This window comes from Xyrauchen texanus, chromosome 9 (assembly GCF_025860055.1).
Source record: "Xyrauchen texanus isolate HMW12.3.18 chromosome 9, RBS_HiC_50CHRs, whole genome shotgun sequence".
NCBI classification, from domain to species: domain Eukaryota; kingdom Metazoa; phylum Chordata; class Actinopteri; order Cypriniformes; family Catostomidae; genus Xyrauchen; species Xyrauchen texanus.
The window spans coordinates 38,874,526-38,895,247 of NC_068284.1; the positions used below are offsets into that span (position 1 = coordinate 38,874,526).

At 46.3% G+C, this 20,722-nt stretch overlaps 1 protein-coding gene across 1 annotated transcript in view; it reads right to left on the reverse strand.

Moving 5' to 3' along the window:
* Window positions 1-20,722, reverse strand: part of LOC127649769 (potassium voltage-gated channel subfamily KQT member 3-like) — a 65,127-nt gene that overhangs the window by 21,559 nt on the left and 22,846 nt on the right. Inside the window, exons 2-4 of the mRNA XM_052135000.1 lie at window positions 8,003-8,093; window positions 7,787-7,913; window positions 6,671-6,843 (exon numbers count right to left, since the gene is read on the reverse strand). Coding sequence (XP_051990960.1) covers window positions 6,671-6,843; window positions 7,787-7,913; window positions 8,003-8,093 — 391 coding nt within the window. The remainder of the gene's footprint in view (window positions 1-6,670; window positions 6,844-7,786; window positions 7,914-8,002; window positions 8,094-20,722) is intronic.

Here is a 20,722-nt window from a genome sequence, read left to right on the forward strand (position 1 = left end):
ATCCGCACACACACACACAAGATGAGACAGTCACAATGTATATCAAAACTGCATTTATTTGCAGGCAAACAAAAGTACAGCACGGAAAATCCAGAGGGAGGATGGTCAGGGTAGCGTAGGGTCAAAAGCCGGGGAATCAAAGAGAGTAAAGGGGGCAAATCCGGGAGAGTAGTCGAGGGGAGCGTGGGTCAAAGCCGGGGTAAACAGGATCGAGAGGCGGGTAAACTTACAAAGGGAGTAGTCAGGGGTACTAGGGGAACGAGGAGCTGGCAAGCTAAGGGGGTAATCAAGAGGAGTTCAAGAGGGAATCAAAACTAGACGAGATTAGCGGGGGCAAAGACATGGGAAACTAAATACAATAACCAACAACCGTGAGACGAAAGGGTAGTGATATATATAGGGGCGAGTGCAGGTGTAAACCATGACAGGTGATGAGACGAGTGCAGGTGAAACTAATGTGCAGGAGTGCAGATGACGCGAGTGCAGGTGGTCATAATGTTCTGGGGGATTGGAAACGCGTGAGGGACTCGAGGAAGGGAGATTGCCTACGAGCATGTGAGCGAGTAGGAGCAAAGTGGGCGTGAGGGCTGGAGCGAGCAAAAAGAGCGTGAAAAGCTTGAGGGGGCGGAGCGAGGGAGTGAGGTCGAGGGTGTGTGTGTGTGCGACGAAGCGGGGATGGGGCAGAGGAGCGGGGTTCGTGACAGTACTCCCCCCTCTGAATAGGACGGCTCCTGACTGCCACGGGACTGCCACGGTCCCAACAAACAAAAAAAAAATCCTGAACAGACAACCCACAAAACACACAAACAAAATTGAGGGCAGTCCAAGGGGCACAGAGGGAAATAGACAGTCCATGGGGTCAATGGGCAGTTTCAAGGCAAGGTCAGGGGGAACATAGCGGACAGGCGGCTGGAGGACAGGGACTGGGTCCGGGGGTCTGGAAGGTGACCACTGGACAGGAACAGGGTCAGGAGGCCAGGGAAGAGGCCACAGGACAGGGAGAGTGTCAGGGGGCCACCGGACAGGGTCAGGGGGCCAGGGAAGAGCCGTGAAAGGCGGTGCCGTCAGAGGCGGCACTGTAGGCGGCTCTGGAGGTGGGGTTCTGGAAGGCTCTGGAGGTGGAGCCATAGAAAGCTCTGGAGTCTTTGGGAGCAGAGCCGTGAGGGGCTCGGGAGGTGGAGCCGTGGGAGGCTCTGGAGGGGGAGCCATAGGAGGCTCGGGAGGCGGAGCCGTAGGAGGCTTGGGAGGCGGAGCCCTAGGAAGCTCTGGAGTCTCTGGGAATAGAGCCGTGAGAGGCTCAGGGAAAAAGGTCGTGGAAGACTCGAGAGGCTCTAGAGGTGGGGCCCTGGAAGGCTCGAGAGGCTCGAGGGGGGGAGCCATGAAAGACTCAAGAGACGGAGCCCCGAGAGGCTCGGGAGGAGGAGGAGCCCTGGAAGACTCGAGAGACGAAGCCCTGAGAGGCTTGAGGGGAGGAGGAGCCCTGAGAGACTCTAGAGACGGAGCCCCGAGAGGCTCGGGAGGAGGAGGAGCCCTGGAAGACTCGAGAGACGAAGCCCTGAGAGGCTTGAAGGGAGGAGGAGCCCTGAGAGACTCGAGAGGGGAAGCCCTGAGAGGCTTGAGGGGGGAGGAGCCCTGAGAGACTCGAGAGGCGAAGCCGTGAGAGGCTTGAGGGGTGGAGCCCTGAAAGACTCGAGAGGAGAAGCCCTGAGAGGCTTGGGAGGGGGAGCCCTGAAAGACTCGAGAGGAGGAGCCCTGAGAGGCTCGAGAGGAGGAGCCCTGGGAGGCTTGGGAGGAGGAGCCTTGAAAGACTCGGGAGGAGAAGCCCTGAGAGGCTTGAGAGGCAGAGCTCTGGGAGGCTCGAGGGGTAGAGCTCCGGGAGGCTCGAGAGGAGGAGCCTTAGGAGGCTCGAGAGGAAGAGCCCTGGGAGGCTTAGGAGGAGGAGCCTTGGGAGGCTCGTGAGGCGGAGGCCGCGAGGGCTCTGAGGGGCGAGCAGAGGCTGGCAGAGCCGTGGAAGACTCTGGGGGCAGAGCAGAACCCGGCAGAGCCATGGAAGACTCTGGGGGTGGCGCAGAACCCGGCAGAGCCGTGGAAGACTCTGGGGGCGGCGCAGAACCCGGCAGAGCCGTGGAAGACTCTGGGGGCGGAGCAGAACCCGGCAGAGCCGTGGAAGACTCTGGGGCCGAAGCAGAACCCGGCAGAGCCGTGGAAGACTCTGGGGGTGGAGCAGAACCCGGCAGAGCTGTGGAAGACTCTGAGGGAACCTCTGCGGTCTTGAGCACAAGACGAGACTGGGGAGAAGGGGCCCTCTTCCTTCTCTTACGTCTTCGGCCAACAGGGGACGTGGCCATGGGGACAGTCGAGGCTACAGGCACTGGCTCTGGGGCGGTCGAGGCTACAGGCGCTGGCTCGCTGACCGTGGCGGACATGGGCGCTGGCTCGCCGGCCGTGGCGGGCATGGGCGCTGGCTCGCTGGCCGTGGCGGGCATGGGCGCTGGCTCGTTGGCCGTGGCGGGCATGGGCGTTGACTCGCTGGCCGTGACAGGCTTCGGGACTGGGGCCGTGACAGGCTTCGGGACTGGGGCCGTGACAGGCTTCGGGGCTAGGGCCGTGTCAGGCTTCGGGACGAGGGCCGTGACAGGCCTCGGGACTGGGGCCGTGGTAGGCTTCAAGACGGGGGCCGTGGTATGGAGTGCTGGTTCAGTGTCTGCCTCCCCCACAGTAAACGAGGAACCAGCGCACAGTAGGGCGAGGTCAATAAACTGAGCCAGGTTGAGAGAGCAGCGACCACCAGGCATGAATGATGAGGCTGGCTCATTCAGTCCAAATTGAAAAATGTCTTTCAGAGCCACCTCATCAAAATTCACCTGGTTGGCCAGGGCACAAAAATCAACCACATAAGCCTCCAAGTGTTGACTCCCCTGACGCAAAACCAAGAGTCGGGCTGCTGGCTCCATAATGTCAAGGGCGGGGTTATGAGTTACACAACCGCTGCCTTGCATGAAAAACCCTTGGTTAGCGTCAGAAGAGCCATAAAACGTCTCCGGGATGGAGAGCATACGGCGCCGCGGATGCATGGAGAGCATCAACGGGCTCAGGGGCAGACACAGGTGAAACAGGGTGAAATGAATCAGACATAGCACATACCTGCTGCCCCTGGGCACGAGCTTGGTCAAGTGTCCAAACAGTAGCTCCTCACGCTGAATGTGACGTGTATCTCCGCTCTAGTGAGCTGCGCTGAATCCTCAGCGTGATACATTGTGACTGTCTACGGTGAGGTTGGTTATTCTGTAACCCGCACACACACACACAAGATGAGACAGTCACAATGTATATCAAAACTGCGCTTATTTGCAGGCAAACAAAAGTACAGCACGGAAAATCCAGAGGGAGGATGGTCAGGGTAGCGTAGGGTCAAAAGCCGGGAATCAAAGAGAGTAAAGGGGCAAATCCGGGAGAGTAGTCGAGGGAGCGAGGGTCAAAGCCGGGTAAACAGGATCGAGAGGCGGGTAAACTTACAAAGGGAGTAGTCAGGGGTACTAGGGGAACGAGGAGCTGGCAAGCTAAGGGGGTAATCAAGAGGAGTTCAAGAGGAAATCAAAACTAGACGAGACTAGCGGGGCAAAGACACGGAAACTAAATACAATAACCAACAACCGTGAGACGAAAGGGTAGTGATATATATAGGGGCGAGTGCAGGTGTAAACCATGACAGGTGATGAGACGAGTGCAGGTGAAACTAATGTGCAGGAGTGCAGATGACGCGAGTGCAGGTGGTCATAATGTTCTGGGGGATTGGAAACGCGTGAGGGACTCGAGGAAGGGAGATTGCCTACGAGCATGTGAGCGAGTAGGAGCAAAGTGGGCGTGAGGGCTGGAGCGAGCAAAAAGAGCGTGAAAAGCTTGAGGGGGCGGAGCGAGGGAGTGAGGTCGAGGGAGTGTGTGTGTGCGACGAAGCAGGGATGGGGCAGAGGAGCGGGGTTCGTGACACCCGTTCACAATATGATGGTTTTGTCAGATAAAGACACTGCATGAAATCTTTTTAGTATATTCTCATTGAAACGCTGCTCCCAAATATTATGCAACATTATAAAATCAATCAGTAATTGAATGAACAACAAACGAATGAACAACAAAATGAATAAAGCCCTACTGAGTTTGTTTATTATATATTTTTTCAATGTATGTTGCTAATGTAATCAATCGTGTTCTTGGGTGGCAACATGTGAGAACCCACTACAATTTCTTCAGCACAAACAATAGATTTAAACATCTCCTCCCACCATCGAGTTAAGGTGTAAATCCCTGAAGCTCTGTGTTTAAAACATATGTTTGTTGAAAAAAAGTTTCTAGAAAATTGTCTCAATAAAAAGTCCTAAATAATTAACTAAACCGATTGGAACACGGATCTGTCATGACTTCCTCTACAGATACAATAACCATAGTATCACCATGGTATTTTGTAGTAAAATAATTGTAACCACTAAATTAAACATGGTTACTATATTATCACCATATTAACTTTAGTAACACCATTGTTAATATCATCAAATCTATGTTTTCCACCAAAAAATCATGGATACTACAATTTTACTATAGTAAAACTACCTTTATATTATTGTTTATTTATTATAAATAGTAATAAAGAAACTATTAAGAGTGGAGTCAAGAAACAGAATGGGAAAAATAATATGCCAAATGCAGAACCGAACCCTGTTCGTAGAGACACCGGCACACCGACGTTATGCTCCACGTTATTGGAGCAATACTTTTAACGCAGTTTGTTGTGTATTTCTATGTTGCCAATAGACTATTGGGGTTACATCTGAAAGCAAATAATCACTCAGAAAAATAATCAATATTATCAAGCTTTGGGGCAACATTGGTTAACAGCAAATATGAACTACTAATAAAATACTACGACAGATAATGAATAAAAAGCTCGTAACCTACAGGTTTGAACTGCATAGCATTTCTGGTTATTACATGTATAGCGCCATATAGCAGGTTAGAGCTGCTAATGACCCATTCACGTGGTGATCGCGGCAGTAGAAAGCCTATTCGAAATGGATACCCACGGGAGGTAAGGGAAACTGTAACCATGGACACAACATGTCCCTACCTACTTTCAGAAGATCGAAAATGTCCCAACCAACATTTGTATCATTTCTCAGTATCATTATTAATGTGTTATTATTATAATTATTGTCCGACCTCTTCTGAATCACCGCATAAATGCGTGAGGTGAGCATTGTCACAAGACAACTGTTAATTTTCTCAGCACTTTTCAGACTGCACCAATCACAGTCGTTTGTGATTACTGCATAAATATTTTCTGTAAAAAAACATGGGCAGATTTCCATTTGTATGAGGTACAATCCTCAAAATTAATAGAATCAAACACTTTGTGTTCAAATCTTTCCCATGAAGGTAAAAAAAACATGTTGAGTATTGCATGCAGAACAATAAATGAAGGATTCTGCTTTTACGTCCGGTGAGTGCCCTCCTGTGGAAGACACCTTTGAGTTTGAATGACTGTGCCAGGTAATGGTGATGCAAGATGTTAAAATGCTTCTGAGCAGAGAACTGATTGCCATCCCGAATTAAGAATATTAGTGGTGGTCAGTAAGGCTGTAAGTTATAAAGCCAATTTACATACTTGCGATATATCGCAAATTAACTTGCGGCATGATTTTAATGCATCCACTTTTATAAAGATGCAGAGAGCAGAAAATATTAGGCACAATTCTGTGTGTGTTCCTATTAGATCCCCTCGAGCTTGTTGGCGATTTCCCATATTGTGTGATGGTCAAATATGTACTACTGCAATAGTTTTTATATCGCATAAAAATCGCCTTGACTGTACTCTCCAAATTGTTCATTCCAGGCAAAACTCAGTCATGTGTAACGGCATCTCGCTGTTAAAGCCAAATATTTAAATGTTACTCCACGCAAACAGCGCTACGTCATCATAAGTGAAACGTCACAGCTGTTTCCGAGTATTTGCATCCGGTTCACATTGCGCAGTAAATAATAACAAAGAAAGGAATGGACACACGTTGTTGGAGAGACAGAACTTTTTTCTTATGTATTTGATGCAGATCGCTTATGAAAACTGAAACAAACACAACAATAAGCGCGGCTGACACACATGCCGCATCTTACCTATGACAAGCCCGAAGGGAAAAAACACAGCACATGCACGCACATTAAAAAATGCACACTGGGCAAAGTCATGAGCAATCAAATCATATATCACATCTTTTTGCATTAGCATATTCACAGAAGTGACCAAGTGTAACTACCCCCTAGGCTTGTACTTTTGAAACAGAGTGTATTTAAATGTTATGGACTTGCATTACTGTAACCACAATTTTTTTATTTGATTTTTATAACAATTCATTTTCAATATAATTTCAATAAAAATAATTTATGGTAATCAACATTATTCAACAGAAGCTGTCTGCTAAATGATGATATGTGAATGGCACTGTAGATTCAGCAGGTGAATACTGGGTTGAGGAATGATTAGTTGTATGAATGTTGTTCCAGGAACAACAACCAATTTCCATCCATGTCTTACTTGGGGGAATCATATCAAGGGATGTTGATCCAGCAACATGTCTTACTAGTGTAAATCACATTGTGTGTGTGTGTGTGTGTGTGTGTATACCTTGCTGTGTGTGTATATTGCAGATCCAAGCAGTTTCCAGGTTCCTCCACGGCGGTCCATTCGTAGCATTCGCAGAATCTGCAGGAAACGCAGACTGCGTAGCGACGTGGCCAACACATTTCCCTGGTTACGTACGGCAACCACAGGTACCGAAGCGATCAGAACAAAGATATCTGAGAACACATATTGATTATCCATATGGAGGTATACGTGCATATGTGTGTGATAGTAAGGCCTGTTTCCAGGGATGGATTATGACTTGCAAAGGGGTTGTTTTCATTGTCGATTGGTTTTCGATCGGGGTGATCGTCTAACTAGATTGCGCAACATTAATGCCTGGGGCCCTTCCGGGCAGTCAAGGGCCCCTGGTAGTCAAGGGCATCTGGGCACTGACCCCATTGGCCCAGTGGGTAATCCATCCCTGCTTGTTTCACATGGCATGAACATATTTATTTTGCTGCCGATATTATTAGGTTACAGCATTCACACTGCACATGTACATAGCAGAATTTGACCTGTAGTAGGCAGAACTTAGTGGAGAACATGATTAAAAGCACTGTTAAACAATTTAACACCACAAATTTTGCAATATAAGCATAATAAATTACTGGAGTGAACTACTCTTTGACTTTTGGAAAAAAAGACATCTGGGGCTTGATGCAAGAGGCAGATTTACACAGTCACATGCACACAGACAGCACTTTCTAGTCTGTATTCTATTCTGTTCCATCTAAATGAATCCAGACAATTAGGCAACTTACAACCTATACTTTGGGGTTTGGGTTCCGTTTTGTGCACATTAATAACCATTTGGATGTAAATGTGATTTCTATCCTCATGTTAATTACATTTCATTCTAATTTGTAATTTGCAAACAATCAATTTGTACTAGTTCTCTATGACCTACTCCGGTTTTTAAATATATGGTGGTTATCAAATGAAATACTAATAAAGAAATGCATTACTTACAGTATAGACCAGCAATTCTGTCAGTATGCAAGCACAACAGCTTATTCAAGAGGTGTGTAATAAGCCTAATTCATGTGTATTTTGGTGGGTCTTTGTGCAAATAGCTGTAGGTGTTTATGAGATATTGTGTGATTGTGCTTAACTCACCCAAGACACACAGTGGTTTGCGAGCAAATTTGAGCCGCCCTCTCCAGCCCTTATATCGACAGCAGCAGCCGGCAGCCCAGATCCTCAATGCAAACTCACCCCCAAAAATAAAGATTGTAAACGTCTCCTACAAAAGAGAGAGAGAGACATACGGTCATCTTAATGGCACAATACAATCTCTCTCACACACAGAAGGTGGATTGACTATGCACTCACCAGAATCACCAGCCATTGAGCAGAATCTTTCTCATGTTCTTTGAACGTTGTTAAAATCGACAAAATCAGACATCCTAAAACAATCAGAAACCTAGAGAGATAGAAAGAGAGAGTGAGCTTGACGTTTGACCAGACTGTTATGGATAAGGATACCTTACATTTGTCATGATTAAATTGTATTTCTCTGAAAGACCTGTTACCTTACACATAAACAAACATTATGTCAGTTAACCAGCAGAGGGAGTGGGTGAGTGGAATCTGATGCATAACAATTTCAAAAAAGAAAGAGACACTTTTCTGCCAACCGGTAATCCACACACAAGGATTGTGGGATATCGTAGGCAGTGAAGGACACATCTGTGCTGCCTTGAAAAAAACGACCAGATGAAGGCATCTTAGTAGACAGGATGTTGCATAAACATTGAATTTGGATGTGCCTTCATATTTCTGGTTTTAGACACAGCCAGAGAAATTAAGGTATTTGATATGTCCTTCAACACATGCACGCACACACACACACACACACAACACACATAAGTACAACGTCTCCTACAAAAGACAGAGAGACATACGGTCATCTTAATGGCACAATACAATCTCTCTCATGGTTAATGGGCGTCATTTTGTTTTGGTGAGAGAGGGTGGGTAGTGTTACAACGTAATGAAGTGGTGAAACTCATGAATATTAATTCAGTTATGTGCAGATAATATCAAATAATCTTTTACTGTTTTGATAAGTAGTCATTTTTGATGAACAATACAATCACTCTAATAAATATTTTATATACAGTAGCTGATAACTTGTCTGTACTGGGATTTTATTAGTCAGTGGATCAGTCAGTAAGGCATGAGCTAGGATAAATGATTGGTCTCATGTCTCTCAATGTGATATAGGAAGCCTCCCATGCCGAAATCAGCATCGTCCTTGGCACAGGGCACCTGGAAACGGATGAAACAACAGGAAAGCAACAGCTGATGCCGATCATCCACATTAACAGAGAACCATATAAACTCTTACACTCACTCATATGGTGAGCTATGACAAGAAGACTCCTAATAATGTTTCTCTCGTTCTCTCAATGTCTCCCATTTCAGAAACGGACTAAAAGTGACACGAGCCACAGATCAACAAACTCTTCCAGTCCCCACACTCACTCACGAGAACTCAAGCACCAACACAGCTGAACATGGGAACCCACGAGCACCTCACGTCTTTGATTCACCATTTACCACCTCACTTGAGAAATTCACCGGTTGCTTGTAATAAACGCCCCTCCGGGTACCCTAAAAATCTGCCGTTGTCTGTGCCTCATTCTCAATCCCACCACAGTAAGCAAAATAAAATGTCTTATTTGAACCTCATTCATTAATGAGGGGTAATTCATTATTATTAATTACGCACAAATACCGTTTACTGAATACTGACTCTTTAAGTGCAAGTGCAACATTAAGGCAATGCTCTTATTTCAACACAACTTGTAATGTTTTTTCAAAATTCAAACACACCATCTTAATAAAAATCCCCTCTCTTCAAAGTTATGTCAGCCAACCCGATGTCAGCAATTCCAAGCATTTCTAATTGGTTCAAAAAGTGTGATTCTGTTTTGCTGTTTACAAAGCCTAGGGCTGTAATAACTCCACTTTAAAATAATCAATGGAGCAGCACTGCATCAAGGAAATTTGACTTCAATGAGAGGCGTCATTTAATGTCATTGCCAAGATGGCAGCAAATAATGTGCGACTAAGGCCCTGTTATACTTCCATAGAAGTTCTTCTTCGTTCCTCTTTCAGGGGTAAAAATAAATTCTAAACAGCCAAGCAAAGGTATACTGTTTGCAAACATTCAGACACCTGCAACATAGGTCAGTAAAAATGGTTGTTTTAACCACTCGATGATGATTTAAAATAATTGTGACAGGGCGGAGGGCGGGGCCGGGTTGTGATTATACACACCCGGTCCCTTATCAGGCTAATTAAGCCTCTGAGAGGGATAAAGGCCGATTGCGGACAGTGGTGCGACAAGAGAGAGATCGTTTACGGACATGTCCGTCATGTGTGTGTGTTTGTGTCATGTCTTGTCCTGTCATATCGTATGTTTTGCTCTTGTTCTTTCCTTCTACTCTCATGCCATCTATTGGCCCTCTTTTGTTACTTCTCTCCTTTTCCCTCGCTCCCCAGCTGTCTCTCATCTCCCCCTAATTCTTCGTCTAATTCTTCCCCACCTGATTCCGTTTTCCCCCGCTGATTAGCGCTCCACTTCTTTCCCTGCTTTCTCTGCCTTCATTGTCTGAGTCTCACTAGAGAACGCTACACGCTGTTTCTGTCTACCGTCAGAATTGTCGCTGTCCAGTCCTGTCCTGTATTTGTTCCCGCTCCTCTGCACCCCTCTCTCCGTTAACCACCTGGATTTGTGTTCTATTCAGTTCGCCCCCTCGCTGCTAGAGGTCTGGTGCCTACGCTCTCCCCTCTATCCCTGCCAACCCCAGGGGAATCCACAGCCTGTCGGCGTCCCACTGCAAGCCCCGGCAGCCGCCCTAGGGAGGCCCGCTAAGGAGCGCTGAGGACTGCTCCCTTCATTCTTCGTCCGCGCTGCGGATTGTTTATGTTAACCTTTTCGCCTCTCAAGGAGAAGACTTTGTGTTTTGTAGTGATCTAATTTTGAACTTCATTAAAGACTGCTTTCTGTTATATTGCTTTTGGGTCCTCACTTACCTCACAACAGAAGACTCAGACCAGAAATGGACCCAGCGATCCCGAATCCTCTTCTGCCGGCTGTCGAGCTCCAAGGGGCGATGTTAGGCAGACACGAGGGGGAGTTATCTGCTGCCCGACATGCTATTGAGGCCCTGGCTGCTCAGGTCGCTGACCTCACCGGTCAACTCCAGACTCTTCGCCTCGACTCTTCGGCCGCTTCCAAGTCTTCCGGACCCCCTGAGCCCAGGATCAACAACCCGCCCTGCTACGCTGGTGAGCCCACGGAGTGCCGTGCTTTTCTAACCCAATGCGATGTTGTCTTCTCTCTCCAGCCCACCACCTACTCCCTGAGCAGGGCCCGCGTCGCATATGTGCTTTCTCTCCTCTCCAGACGGGCTCGTGAGTGGGGCACGACCATCTGGGAGGCGGAGGCTGACTGCATTAACCACTATCAGGACTTCAGGAGGGAGATGATCCGGGTTTTTGATCGTTCCGTGTTCGGCGAGGAGGCCTCCCGAGTCCTGTCGTCACTACGTCAGGGTAAGCGGTCCGTCACGGATTATTCCATCGAGTTCCGGACTCTCGCCGCCTCTTGCGACTGGAACGAGCCTGCCTTGCTCGCCCGCTTTCTGGAGGGTCTCTGCGCGGAGGTCAGGGACGAGATCCTCTCCCGTGAGGTTCCCACACGAGTGGATTCCGCGATTGAACTCGCCATCCGCATCGAGAAGAGAATCGACCTTCACCGCCGGACCCGTAAGGCTGATGCTGCTTCTCTCTCAGCCCCTTTCTTCACTGCTCTACCATCCTCCTTCTTGGCCGCGCCGTCTGAGCACATGCAGTTAGGGGGTATCCGCATCTCGGCTACAGAGAAGGAGCGAAGAATTAACCATCGCCTCTGTCTTTACTGCGGCGCTGCTACGCACCTCGTCACTTCCTGTCCGGTAAAAGCCAGAGTTCACCAGTGATCGGAGAGCGACTGGTGAGCGCAACTACCCTGGCCTCTCCTTCAAGGTCCTGTTCCACATTCCCTGTCCATCTCTGTTGGACCGGCTCTTCCGCTTCCTGCAAGGCTCTGATTGACTCTGGGGCAGAGGGCTGTTTTATGGACGAGACTTGGGCTCGAGAGCACAGCATTCCCCTTTCTGATTTAAGGGAGCCCTCGGCCCTGTTCAGCTCTGGACGGTAGTCCCCTCCCGGGATTCAGCGTGAGGCGCTACCCTTAACCCTCACTGTCTCTGGTAATCACAGCGAGACCATTTCCTTTTTATTTTTCAGTCACCATTTGCTCCTATTGTCTTAGGCCAACCTTGGCTAGTTCAACATAACCCCTCCATTAATTGGTCTAAGAACACCATCCTCTCTTGGAATGTCTCGTGTTATGTGAAGTGTTTAGCGTCTGCTATTCCCCCATCTCCTCTGTCTCTCTCTCTCAGGAGGAGCCTGGTGATCTGACTGGTGTGCCGGAGGACTATCCACGATTTGCGGCGGTGTTCTGTCGTTCCCGAGCCGCTTCCCTCCCTCCGCACCGCACATATGATTGTAAGATCGAGCTCCTCCCAGGAGCCACTCCCCCGCGGTAGACTTTACTCTCTATCGGTTCCAGCGCCAAGCCCTTGAGGATTATTTATCTGCCTCGCTCGGCGCCGGTACCATAGTTCCCTCCTCGTCTCCCGCCGGGCGGGTTTTTGTTAAGAAGAAGGACGGCTCTCTTCGGCCATGCATTGATTATCGAGGGCTGAATGACATTACTGTTAAGAATCGTTACCGCTCCCTCTGATGTCTTCAGCCTTCGAGATCTTGCAGGGAGCCAGATATTTTACTAAATTGGATCTGCGTAACGCTTACCATCTCGTCGCGCATTAGGAAGGGGGCGAGTGGAAGACCGCATTTAACACCCGTTAGGGCATTTTGAATATCGGGTCCTTCCGTTCGGCCTTGTCAACGCCCCAGCTGTCTTTCAGGCGCTCATCAACGGCGTCCTAAGAGACATGCTGAACATTTTTTTTCGTTTATCTCGACGATATTTTGATTTTTTCACCGTCGCTCCAGATTCATGTCCTGCATGTTCGCGCGTACTTCAACGTTTATTGGAGAATCGCCTCTACGTTAAGGCTGAGAAGTGCACCTTCCATGCCCCTTCAGTAGTTTTTCTTGGCTCTGTTATTTCCGCCACGGGTATTGAGATGGATTCCGCCAAGGTCCAGGCCGTGCTCGACTGGCCCACTCCTGAATCATGCGTCGAGCTGCAGCGTTTTCCGGTTTTGCCAATTTTACCGGCGCTTTATCCGTAATTTCAGTCAGGTGGCTTCCCCCCTGACCGCCCTCACGTCCGTCAAGACGCGCTTTAATTGGTCCGTCTCGGCCCAGAGGGCTTTTGACCTCCTTAAGAGCCGTTTTACGTCCGCGCCCATCCTTCTTACCCCGGATTTGTCTAGACAGTTCATCGTCGAGGTAGACGCGTCCGAAGTAGGCGTGGGAGCCATTCTCTCCCAGCGTTCCGCTGCTGACAACAAGGTCCACCCTTGCGCGTTCTTTTCCCATCGCCTGTCCCTGTCCGAACGTAATTACGATGTAGGGAACGGTGAGTTGCTCGCCATCCGCCTCGCTTTAGGCGAATGGCGACAATGGTTGGAGGGGGCGACTGTTCCTTTTATCGTTTGGACGGACCATAGAAATTTAGAGTACATTCGTTCCGCTAAACGTCTGAACGCGCGCCAGGCTCACTGGGCTCTATTTTTCACTCGATTCGAGTTTGTCATCTCCTACCGTCCGGGCTCTAAAAACATCAAGCCTGATGCCCTGTCGCGCCTCTTTCCTTCCTCGGTCCCTACGGACTCTAAGGAGATCCTCCCTAAGGGTTGCGTCATCGGGGCGGCGGTATGGGGAATCGAAAGACGGGTTAAACGGGCGCTTGGTAACACATCTTCTCCGCGTAACTGTCCTAAGCATCTCCTTTTTGTTCCTACCTCCACTCACCTAGCCGTTCTTCAGTGGGCCCACTCGGCCAAGTTGGCAGGCCACCCCGGCGTCCGGGGCACGCTCGCGTCCATTCGCCAGCGCTTTTGGTGGCCCACTCGAGAACGTGATATGCGGAGTTTCATAGCAGCTTGCCCCATCTGCGCTCAGACTAAGTCCGGTAACTCCCCCCCGGCGGGTCTCCTTAGACCACTTCCCATCCCCTCGCGACCATGGTCCCATATCGCCCTAGACTTCATCACTGGCCTTCCTTCGTCGGCTGGTAAGACTGTTATTCTCACAGTTATTGATCGTTTCTCCAAGGCGGCCCATTTCATTCCCCTCGCTAAACTCCCCTCCGCCAAGGAGACGGCACAAATTGTTGTCGAGAATGTCTTTCGCATTCACGGTCTCCCGTCCGACATCGTCTCAGTCAGGGGTCCGCAGTTCATGTCTCTATTTTGGAGAGAGTTTTGTCGCTTGACTGGGGCGTCCGTCAGTCTCTCGTCCGGCTTCCACCCTCAGTCTAACGGTCAAGCCAAACGGGCCAATCAGACTGTTGGTCGCATTCTGCGCAGCCTCTCCTTCCGCAACCCCGCGCCCTGGGCTGAATACGCCCATAACTCCCTTCCGTCGTCCGCTACCGGTCTGTCCCCCTTTCAGTGTTGCCTTGGTTATCAACCTCCGCTGTTCACGTCGCAACTCGCCGACTCCAGCGTTCCCTCCGCTCAAGCTTTCGTCCAACGTTGCGAACGCACTTGGCGGAGTGTTAGTTCGGCCCTGCGCCGTTTTAGAACCCAGACAGTTAAGGCTGCTAATAAGCGTAGATCCAAGAGTCCCAGATACTGCCGCGGTCAAAGGGTGTGGCTCTCCACCCTCAACCTTCCCCTTAGGTCCGCCCCTCGTAAACTGACCCCACGCTTCATCGGCCCGTTCCGTATTTCTCAGGTCATTAATCCCGTTGCGGTACGACTTCTTCTCCTCCGCTATCTTCGCCGTGTTCACCCGGTTTTCCACGTCTCCTGTGTCAAGCCCGCTGCCCGCGCTCCCACTCGTCCCTCTTCCCCCCCGTTCACGTTGAGGGCGCTCCCATCTACAGGGTCCGCAAGATTCTAGACATGCGTCCCCGGGGCCGTGGTCATCAGTTTCTGGTCGATTGGGAGGGATACGGTCCCGAGGAGAGAAGTTGGGTTCCCTCTCGGGACATTCTGGACCATTCGCTGATTGATGATTTCCTCCGGAACCGCCAGGTTTCCTCCTCGAGAGCGCCAGGAGACGCTCGCTGAGGGGGGGTACTGTCATGTCTTGTCCTGTCATATCGTATGTTTTGCTCTTGTTCTTTCCTTCTACTCTCATGCCATCTATTGGTCCTCTTTTGTTACTTCTCTCCTTTTCCCTCGCTCCCAGCTGTCTCTCGTCTCCCCCTAATTCTTCGTCTAATTCTTCCCCACCTGATTCCGTTTTCCCCCCTGATTAGCGCTCTACTTCTTTCCCTGCTTTCTCTGCCTTCATTGTCTGAGTCTCACTAGAGAACGCTACAAGCTGTTTCTGTCTACCGTCAGAATTGTCGCTGTCCAGTCCTGTCCTGTATTTGTTTCCGCTCCTCTGCACCCCTCTCTCCGTTAACCACCTGGATTTGTGTTCTATTCAGTTCGCCCCTCGCTGCTAGAGGTCTGGTGCCTACGCTCTCCCCTCTATTCCTGCCAACCCCAGGGGAATCCACAGCCTGTCGGCGTCCCACTGCAAGCCCCGGCAGCCGCCCTAGGGAGGCCCGCTAAGGAGCGCTGAGGACTGCTCCCTTCATTCTTCGTCCGCGCTGCGGATTGTTTATGTTAACCTTTTCGCCTCTCAAGGAGAAGACTTTGTGTTTTGTAGTGATCTAATTTTGAACTTCATTAAAGACTGCTTTCTGTTATATCGCTTTTGGGTCCTCACTTACCTCACAACAGTTTGTCTTTTGTTTAAGTTAATCATTAAAATATTGTTTATATCGCCAGGCCGGTTCTCGCCTTTTCCTTTCCATTCAACTGCTTTACAGTAATATATATGCTGTAGAAAATGTTTAATTTGTCTTGTTTAGATTCTGAATTCATTGGGCTAATAACACTCTGTTATTGTAATTTATGATGACACAGACACTATTGCAAAAATAAGCATATAAAAGTGTTAATGTGCAGAAAAAAAACAAAATTATGATAAAGGCATATTTTACTTTGGGCAGATGTGTGAATGGCTTTCAGTGCAGATGGCACCCATGAGTGAAGCAGCATATAAAACAACAGAGTGAATGGGCACTTCAGAGTATTTGAGTAGATTTGATTCATTTTGAAGACTAATAAAACAAAACAAAAATCAAAAATGTCTCTAAGCGAACGATCGTACAGCTGTAGGTAAATTTGCGCCAGCTCGCTAATAACTCTACAACCACGTGTGTTCACATTGACTGATTTTGACTGACTAAACAACATAAACAAAATTAGCTGTCTGCCTCAAGGTAGGTGGAGCTCCAGGTCACACCTACGGATGATGTGGACCAATGGCTGTAACAAGGTGTTTAGTAGTCGTTACAAATTTTTCCTAAAAGTTCACCCCAGAGAGCTCTTTTGAACCACCGAAACAAACTCAAAACGAACTTTCTGGCCAGATTTTATTCTAAATGACATCACATCCATTTGTTCCTCGATTTCATAGGAAGTACTGTATATCTTGGCCTAATGTTACCTTACTTATCGCTTTTAGACCAGCTTGGTGAAAATTGTCTTGGTAAGTCATGCCATCATCTTGTTTTGCTTACATTTGACCATGGCACATGATTGAAAGGAATGCTTTGAGGTCGTAAGTGGGGAAGGGAAGGTGTGATTTCTCAGGCCAACTATTTCAATAATATCTGTCAGGTCGTAGGGACATTTCATACGTGGTATTCAAAAAAATCTCTTTCAGCACCTTTAAGCTCAATTACTGCAGAAAATAATTCTAGTCATCCCTCAGTTTGTAAAAACAAACAAACCTTTTTTTTACATCAATGCACAGTAAATGGAAATCTAAGGCAAGACAATCAGGAAGGTTTGATCTGTGATTGTATGAAACTGTCACTGAGGGTTTGTGTATGTGTTTGTATGTGTGTGAGGGGGAATTAAAGCCACCCATTTCTAGGTCTTTTTTGCGCAGTCTTTTGTTTTTACAGTAGGTCTAGAAATCTTGGTGTTACGGGTATCTAGCAGCACACACAAACACACGTGCTTGCAAAATCATATACTGTACTTCCTTTATCATTCTCACTCTATTTGTCAGTTGACCTGTTGGCATCGTTACTATGGTTTTACATTTGTAGGTTATATCAGTACTGTTTCCATGGTTACACTTATTCATCACACGCAAATACACACTGATACATTCAAAGCATCTTGTCTCCAGTGAAAGCTTTTAGCATTCACTGCACTAATAACGTCTAATGGTAGTCCTTATCTTTCTCTCTCTCTCTCAAAGTGTGCAGAGATTTCTTGAAGGGCCATCCTCAGATACAATGCTTCCACAGAATGATAAAACTAACAGTTTTAAATGGGTCATAGCATTATGGGAAACAAATTTCATTAAACAGCAATAAGGCCCCCGGTTCGAGGCCCGGCTCACCCAGGGCATTTCTGTGTGGAGTTTGCATATTTTCCTGTGTTCGTGTGGGTTTCAGTCCAAAAACTTGCTTGATAATTGAACTGGAAACTCCAAATTACCCTTAAGTAAGAGTGAGAGTGTGAGTGGGTATGTCTGTGTGTTTGCCCTGTGATGGATTGGCCACCTGTCCAGGGTGTTTTCCTGCCTTCGGCCCGAGACAGCTGGGATATGCTCCAGCTCTTCCCGTGACCCTACATAGGACAAGCGACTATAAAAGATGGATGGAAGTTCATTGTACTATAACAACATACAGACCATGTACACACTGCAAAGTTTTGGGAGTTTAGCCAGTTTGTTGTGAAAGGGTTCACCCAAAAATTTTAATTCTGCCATACTTACTTAAAATGTTAACCTCAGTCATATTCACTTTCATTGTATGGCTGCAGTGAAAATGAATGGTGACTGAGGCTAAAATAGGTTCTGTTCCAAAACCTAGTGAGCTGCCTCCGGAGGCAGCATTTTAAGGCATCATAGGCCCACTCCCGATGCCAAGGCTGTTACAAAAGGTAGGTATCTTAATGAATTATAATTTTGCAATATACGTATGTAGGAAATCATGACCACTCACATTCAAACGAAGACTCCAGTCATATCAGTAACCTTATATAAGCTGTTTTATTCCACATGGAGAGGGTCTGCACATCCTTCCCTGGGTAAGTGATCACAGAATGCACCGTTATAAGTTTGGTGGAAAAATAAACCCAAGATGACAGACGAAGTGAGATTATTTTTAATTATAAAAATAATCCATTAAATTAATTAAAACTATTTTACCCAAAATGTGTATTTATGATCATTAGAGTATTGTGTCATTCCTCTCGCATAACCTGTATTGAAATGAGTTGCATTGAGTCTCCTGTGCGCTGCGCTTAAGGAGTGCTATTTGAATGATGCGTGGAGTTGGAATACGTTGAAATCGCTCTCTTATGACGCTCCATTTCAGTTAGGATGCTGTCATAGAAGACAGCTGCCTATATAGGCAAGAGACAGCAAGGCAGCTCACTAAGTTTTTGAACATACCCATTGTCTTACATCTCCTTTTGTGTTTCATGGAAGAAAGTCATACAGGTTTGGAACAACATAAGGGTGAGTAAGAGATGACAGAATTTGCACTTAGGGTGAACTATCCATTTAGATTTAGACTAAAGAAATATTGGTTACCAAAGATGCCAGTTTTGTAAATCTCCATTGACAGAGATGCTGTGTTTCGTTTATGCTTATTGAAGTGCTGCATTTAAAAAGTGTGCTTTCTCTGGACTGTGATGCATGGAGTTGCCCCCAGACTGGAGGGCTGGTGTCAGCAATTATAGTGGAGATAGACAGAGGCTGTTGTTGAAGGATGAGGCAGTTAACAGTTATATTGGACCCGACAGCAAACCTGCAGCTGTTGGTGTTACTATGCTACGAGAACGCTAGCTGATTTCAGTTGGGGCCCATGCTGACCTAACTGCATGAAACAAGTTAAATAATATATAATATTATTAAATTCAAATAATATAGTTTATCCTTACGTCGGTAACAAAATTATTTGGTATGATATTCTAAACTTTATGAAAATAAGTCAAGTGTTGATCTAGTTTGATCTATAAGAATCAAGTCTAAATCTAACGACGCATTTTCACCGTCTCAGACACTTGCATATGAATGTTACATATTGCTGCATTCAGAACTGTCCAATCTTTTAAAATTTCTCATTTTGCTCTTACCTGTTTATGTTTTTCTGAATTCCATATTCAACATTAAATTTTTTCAACATTCAACATTTTTATTTTTACGTTTATTTAAATGTTATCCTCAAAATTGGGTCTATTCAAATTAATTAAAACTGTAATCAAATGAAAATAGAACATATCATTTTCATAATAATATTGTATTATTTTTATCAAATGAAGAGCTTTTATACTGAACCTCAGCACAATCCTAAATACAACATTTGAATTCTATTTTCCAAATAAAGTGCTTCACAACAGAGATTCAATTAAATATAAGATCATTATTATTTATGTTAGTATTATTATTAGTAGTAGTAGTTTTACAGTAAACATTACGAAACTATGTACAGTAGTGATACAGTTCTGTCATATTTTTTTCCATTTAAATGGAGCTTTTATTTTGGCAGAAGCTTTATTTTGGAGTGAAGCCCTTTCAGTTTCTGTGTGTTTTCGATGGAAGCTTCTCACCTCCAGTAAAGTTGGTGGCAACGTGACTCAGTGTCACATAGTTAAACAGTTAATCACAGTTAAACCGTAAAAGGCTGCTATTTCTCTGCTCACTGTCATATGCAACAAACAGAATGCAAGATGCTTATTATGCTGTTTTAGAGCTCCTTGGTATGAGCAGCTTGCTTCACATTTGCATTCAAAAAAATTTAAAACGAGATCTATTTACTTTGAAGCATGCAGCACATGCAAACTATATATTTATCTCAGTAAAGCACAACCTTTGCATTTTAATAATCACACTAGGACGTAACGTGATATTAATTTGTGTGCTGAATATTTGTGGAATGACATCCGTATGTCAGATGGTATAGGTTTTTGCTATTGGAGCATTTCTACAAGCACGAGTACAAGTACATCATTATTGGGACATCCCTGGTTATAAATTAAATACATCACATCCGTTTGGATTGTCGCATACGAGGTGCAAAAGTTGTCTGACTCTCCATTGGAAATGAATGACCTATGGTCTATTATTTGTCAGGTTGAGGTTTAAGAGTCACATTCCCTCTGTAAAAATTTTATAGAATATTTAGGCCTAATGTCACACTATATGACACTTTCACTTATGTACCCTAAAATAAGAATCTGCAAAACAATTATATGATCTTCATGCATTAGTGTTTTTTTCCTACCTTTTAAAGAAATGGTAACCACCTAAATACAGTATACTTGATATTTAGGTATTTGCCTTAGGGCTTGACTAATTAGCTCAAATAAGTCTTACTAATGCAATATATTCAATTTTATGTGAGCATGACAATAATTTTTTTCTACACACAGTCAGTCCAGCTGTGTGTGTTAGAAAGTGAGACAGAAAGAGTCTGTTTGTGATTGTCTGTGTTCTGTCTCAGTAATGTTAGAAGAGTGCTGCTGTTCAATGTGTGCACAATGGGCAGGTTTAAGTGGTTTACGAGGTCTTTTTTTTTAGGTTAGAAACTGGTAATTACAAGTGTATTATGCTATAAATGTGGTTTATGAGGACATTTCTATTGTCCCCATAATTTAAATAACTTAAAACATACTAAACGATGCTTTATTGAAAATTTTTAAATACAGAAAGTTTTTTGTGAGGGTTATGTTTACGGTTAGGGGATAGAATCTATAGTGTGCGTGTGTGTGTGTGTGTGTGTAACCCCTGGCTTTGCTGTTTGTCTGATAGATGTTGAGGGCATATTGTCTG